General features: G+C 35.2%; 1 protein-coding gene across 1 annotated transcript; it reads left to right on the top strand.

Annotated features, from left to right (window-relative positions):
- Positions 1 to 203: 203 nt before the first annotated feature.
- LOC25493384 (mitochondrial phosphate carrier protein 1, mitochondrial) lies at positions 204 to 5,190 on the top strand. Its single transcript, XM_013601872.3, has 4 exons — positions 204 to 1,112; positions 2,629 to 2,843; positions 2,926 to 3,050; positions 4,857 to 5,190. Exons 1-4 carry the CDS (start codon positions 539 to 541, stop codon positions 4,897 to 4,899), a joined length of 957 nt encoding a protein of 318 aa, XP_013457326.1. The 5' UTR covers positions 204 to 538; the 3' UTR covers positions 4,900 to 5,190.
- The last annotated feature ends 964 nt before the right edge of the window (positions 5,191 to 6,154 follow it).

Here is a 6,154-nt window from a genome sequence, read left to right on the forward strand (position 1 = left end):
CGAGACTCAAACCAAATTAAATCAACTTAGGTTGGTTCAGTTCGATATTTTTGAACGAGAACCAAACCAAATTAAATCAGTTTAGGTTGGTTCGGTTCAGTATTCTTGAACCAAACCAGACAAAATATATTTTTTCGATTTGGTTGGATTTAATTAAATTTTCTATTTCGGTTTGGTGCATATACAAATATAGAGATGGTGGGAGAAGTTTTGTGCTATTAATTAATGGTGACAGAAGAAGATAAAATAGAGATGGGATGCAACTGTGAGTAGGTGTGTATGTAAGAGATGGGAGGGCACACGCTGCACACAAATGATGGGGAATTAATTAGGGCTAGATGCATCCAGTTTTTTTTTTTTTTTTTTTTTTGCATCCAGCTTTAATCACTTGATATTTCTCATTAAATGGTAGTAACTTCCCATTCCATCATTTCCCTCTTTTTTATTAAATCTTTTCATCAATCAAACACATAACATGCCCAATTGAACTCGACGATTCTATTTTGTTGTTGAGCAATGCTTTGAAGAGAATTAGAGAATGAAAGACATTGAAGAAAGAAAAGCATCTCCTCCTTCTCCTTCTCCTCTGTCGAAGTCGAAATATGATTATTACGGAATTTGCTTTATCGGAGGTATGCTTAGTTCCGGCGCCACCCATCTCGCTATAACACCTCTCGATGTACTCAAAGTCAACATGCAAGTCAATCCAGAAAAATACAAGAACAATGGAATTCTCTCCGGCATTGCCACCATTTGGAAAGAGGAAGGTTCTTATGCTCTTTGGAGAGGTTGGTCTGGCAAATTATGTGGATATGGTATTCAAGGAGGGTTCAAATACGGTCTTTATGAGTATTTCAAAAACTTCTATGCCGCCGACGATGATCGTGCATTGATTAAGCTTAATAGAAATTCTATATTCTTTCTCAGTGGTTTGTCTGCACAGCTTTTAGCTGATGTTACTTTAGCTCCTTTTGAAGCTGTTAAGATCCGTGTTCAAATTCAACGTAATTTTGCTAAGGGTTTAGTGGATGGGTTTCCGTTAGTATATAGAAATGAAGGCCTTGCTGGTTTCTATAGGGGCCTTGTTCCGTTGTGGAGCCGCAATCTTCCCTGTAAGTAAGTAAGATCCTATATTCGTATCTAGCTAGCATGTTCATTCATCAACCGTGCTATTATTACCAATGGAATCAGACAGTTTTATTAATCATTAGTTGCGCTGGATGTGTTTATACTAGTAATCATTGTGTGGGTTTGTTCATATTTGTAATTATGTAATTATTCATTAATTGCGTTGGATGTGTGGTCATTCTAGACGGGATAAAATTAGAAAAGACAACATTAGAGAGAGAGAGAGTTAGGGTAGCACCTATAATAGAGAGGATGGTGGAAACTAAGCTTAGGTGGTTTGACCATGTTGAGATAAGTCTTGTAGATGCCGTGATAAGGAGAGTAGATCGTATGGAGGATAGTCAGACCATTAGAGGCAGAGGTAGACATGTAGATGCTGTCACCCACAGTTTTTTTACTTTTTTTTTTCTTCCTCGGCATCATGTTCACAGGCAAGCATGATATCCTCTTTGTCCGTCTAAACGAAAAGACAGATTTTACCCCACACAAATTCTTGTTTTGACAATAGGACTATAGAGATCAACAGGAGGTGAAGTTCTCTTTGCCGTCACTCAAGGCACTTGATTGAGGGTACTTGTAAAATGCACTATAATACTTAAATTAACGTTAGCAAGAGATTTTAGTGACAAAAGAGTATGAAGATGAGAGATGGATTGACCCATCTAGGAGGGATACCATTTTATACAGATCTTTTGACGTAGTTTGAATAGGATTGCTCCACTTTTGCTATCTGGATACAAGTCTATGGGTAAGTTCAAATACTTGAAATATCTCTGGATAAGTGATTTGTAGAAATCTGTTTTCAGGTCATCAATGTCCTTGGCATATCACTTACTAACTTCTCTATTCTATTGTCCTTCTATTGACTACTTAAGGCGGACTTCCAAGATCCTATTTATATTTAAGCCTTGTTTTGGATTTGTGTCAAAACAATAATTTGGATTTGTGAGTGGTCCTTGTTATGGTAGCAACAAAAAGATTATTCAATTTGATATGTACATAATTCACTCTTTTTAGTTTCCATTACTATTCAGGTAACATTTCACAGAAAAGTCCTCATATCATGCTAATTAGCATCTGAGATTTTGAGTATTGAAATTGGGGATCTTCTGATGATAAAAAAGAGTTTGGTCATTGACTCTTCTTGTAGTATATAGTTTCTATTCAATTAAACCAGACAACTTGACGTTTTATGGAGAGTTGTGATAGAACAGAGGAATTGTAAAATGGGGAGTGATGTTATTCTATTGAAAATATGAAATGAGGTGTGATTACAAGTTTCCAGAGCAGAATTGCTCCTCAGAGAAGAAAGAAAATTCTATTTCTTTGCCTAACCTCTTAGGGTCCTAACAGAATGCAATGATCATGAGTGACAGTCTCGAAACAAAAGCCCTTTATAGTTATTAAAATCAAGTACTTTTTAACACAAATGTACCATAACCATTTCCATGTTGCACACCGTTAATGACATTTATGCTTTCTTAATCTTTGGTTTGACAGTCTCGATGGTCATGTTTTCAACATTTGAGCATTCAGTGGACTTAATATATAGAAAAATTATGCATAGAAGAAAGGAGGATTGTTCTACAGCACAACAACTTGGTGTGACGTGCTTAGCAGCCTATACAGCTGGTGCTGTTGGTACTGTAATTTCCAACCCGGCTGACAATGTCATGACTAGTCTTTATAAAAAAAAGGCTGAATCTGCTATGCAGGTAGGATTTCATGTTATGCCCTGATTCATTTAGAATATGAAAAATCAATCAAATTAACTATATTGGTTTTGCTTACTTTCAGGCTATCAAGAGCATTGGGTTCATAAATCTGTTCACTAGAAGTCTTCCTATTCGCATTGCACTTCTAGGACCAGTTGTAACTTTGCAGTGGTTTCTATATGACACTATAAAAGTGCTATCTGGATTGTAAGTGACTATTTTTTTTATCAGTTTTCTTGTACTACAGAACTTTTTTAGTCAGTTTTCCTATATTATAGTAGGCAATATAAATGTTTTGTGAAAACTCGAAACTTAAGGTTCAATGTGATCCGCTTGATGACTTATGATATAGAAGTTGAAGCCTGAACAATCATAATTATAGATTCATGTTGATATAGGTTGTGTTTCTGTTGTTGAGCTATCATTTCAGTAGATGCTATTTCTTCCATGATATGTAATGGTAATTTGAAATATTTCAAATTCTTCAGTAATTAATAAATTAGGGAAAAATATAATTCACCCCTGTGAGATACACTTTTCTAAGAAAAACTTGTATAAAGAATTTTTACCAACATTAGAGCCATTTTTTTTTCATGTGTAACTGAAATTTTTCTGTCAAATCTAATATCCCAGAGTACAAGTGACATGCATGTGATATGACTCCACCATTGATGGAGAAACATAATATACAGTGTCTTATGTTCTAAATTTCAATTTTGTACTTGTATATATGCATCATATTACCATATGACAACTGACCAATTCAGTGCAAACAATTGAGCACCAAATTAAGCACCTCTTCATGAAACCTAGATCTAAACGACCTATATTTGCATCATACTTGAACCCAAATGCAGCACCAAATTGAGCACTAAATGCAGAAGCAAAATCAGACCATTCCACTCACCATATTTCAGCACCAACAGAACCATCCAAGAAACATCTTCGGAAATGCATATCCTGGTTAGGATTTAACCCCAGGTGCCATTAGTGGCCCGCTCATCATTCCAACACCATCAATTTAAGATTTGCTCGACATTTCTGTCATATTTTTCCAGCTTTATCAGACTAGATTCAATGGATCCTCTCCTTGTCTGAGACTTTAGGATTTTGTGAATTCTTCAACAGTTGAAGGCATGGAGGTTCCCACCATGGCACCACAACAGAGATTTAGAGTTACAAAAAAGCAACACATATTTCGTTTGCTTCTGCTGTGTTTTTTATTTTATTTTAAAGCTAACATAAGGTGTACGTCAGCGAGTCAGATTTGGAGTATAGGGCATATATCTTTCCATGTTTATCCGTCAATGGAATGTTGGCGAAGTTAACATTGCACTTGGAAGTTAAATGTTCATGGCACGCAAATGTTCGATTGAACTTAAATACATTGATTCAAGTGTCACGTTTTCAATTGAAATCAAATGCCTGGGGTGTTTAGTTTAGTGTTAGGGAAACTTCTGAAAGGTAGCTTTTTAGTTAACTATGTATCTCACCGTGGGTAAACTGTAATTTGAACAAATTTTGACATCATATTCCTAGTTTCATGCTAAGCTTCCAATAGTCTTGTTCTGGATGAAGAGAATATTGTCTCTAGTATATTTTGTATGTTTGCTTGTTTTAGTATGTGCCCCACCATAAAGAAATTTGTGTAGTGCATGTTGTTTTGTCATATATATGTCTCATCAAGCATGTCTAGTTTTATACCGGACCGCGGTTGTGTGCAGTCGGGAGGTGTAGTGACTGTACTGCAGTCGTTTACGTATGGACCTTCTGATCAAGATTGGACAGTTTAGATGTGCTGACTGCATACAGTAAGACTGCACTGAATCCAAATCTTTAAATACCACCATTTGGTTTTATAAGGATATTACATTGCCAAGTATACGTGTGCTCTCTATGCACACTACCTTGGTTATGATGTGCATAACTGTTCATTGGTGAATTTTTTTTTATCTTCTAATATTCTTTATGCCAATCAAATATTAATTCTCTTTTATGTCTTTTACACTGTAGCCCTACCAGTGGAGGACTTGCAAGAGACCAGAAGGAAAGTTAAATTGTAGCTTGTGCTCAAGTATCTGCGGAGCGTGGTGGTTTGTTCTTGCGGGTCTGATTTGTTTTATAGTACTATTTATTTTTCATTAAAGTGAGATAAGGATATGTTCGCTGTTCTTAAATAAGACTGTAATAAGCTTTTCTCATATAAAAAAAAAAAAAAAAAAGACTGTAATAAGCAATATTTTTTTTCCTGTCTAAGCTCATAGGGATTTGTTCGTTGTTCACAGAGTCACTATATGGAAAAATGACTTTGCATTTGTACATGTAAATACAAAATAGGATTGAATAAGATTTTGGTGCCTATTGTTGGGAATTCGATAGAAAACACACCAATAACAAACTTGATGTGTGGAGTAAGGGATAGTCAAGCAACCAAAACAAGTATGGAACAATTATAAACAGCGAGAGAAAAAGGAAGAGAGAACACAAAAGTCTCCCGCCTAATTCTACCCAAAGTCTCAATCTCTTAATAGTGTTTTCCAAGGTGAATCAACCCTCAAACCCTAGTGTTTGTTGCCAAAAGACAAACTCTACACAAACCCTAGTTTTGTTGTTGCCTTTCTAAACCCTTGTTTCAGCCTCTTCTATCTCAAGGTTTACACTGATACAATGTCTATATTTATAGTAAAAGAATCCTCAATAAAACTGGAACAAATCTAGGCCCGAAAATACGTTTCTGTTTTATTTTCTGCTGTCAAAATCGGCCACCGAATGCTCTAAATCGGCCATCGATTTTTGCCGAACCAAAGGCCAAAAAAACAGTCCAAAATCGGCTATCGTGCTTTGAAAATCGGCCACCGATTTTCTGCTACCAGAATTTCAATTTCTTCAATTTTGAGGCACTTTCACAACACCTATGATAAACCAATTTGATGATTGTTTTGGGTTCATATAAGTTTTTTTTTTTCATCTGTGATTATTAAAAAGAAATATTTGCGTTTTGGTCTATGTCGTTGGCTTTTACCTGTTAAATGGCAACGTACATTTCCAAAAAAATAAAATAAAACTAGACTTAAACAGAGGCGGTTCATGGACAACAATTATAAAACACATGACAATAATGTAGTTGGTGTTATGATGTTAAATTTAAAAAAATGGTCTTTTGACAGAAAATATGAGTATGAGTTAGGATCATTGTTAGTATGAATAAAATATTTTAGTATGCAATCAACCATTTTTTTTAGTGTAAAATGATATATCTCAAAGAAGTTAGAAACATCTTATAGTACAATCAACCGAAACAAATTCAAATC

The sequence above is a fragment of the Medicago truncatula genome, chromosome 4, assembly GCF_003473485.1.
Source record: "Medicago truncatula cultivar Jemalong A17 chromosome 4, MtrunA17r5.0-ANR, whole genome shotgun sequence".
Lineage (NCBI taxonomy): Eukaryota > Viridiplantae > Streptophyta > Magnoliopsida > Fabales > Fabaceae > Medicago > Medicago truncatula.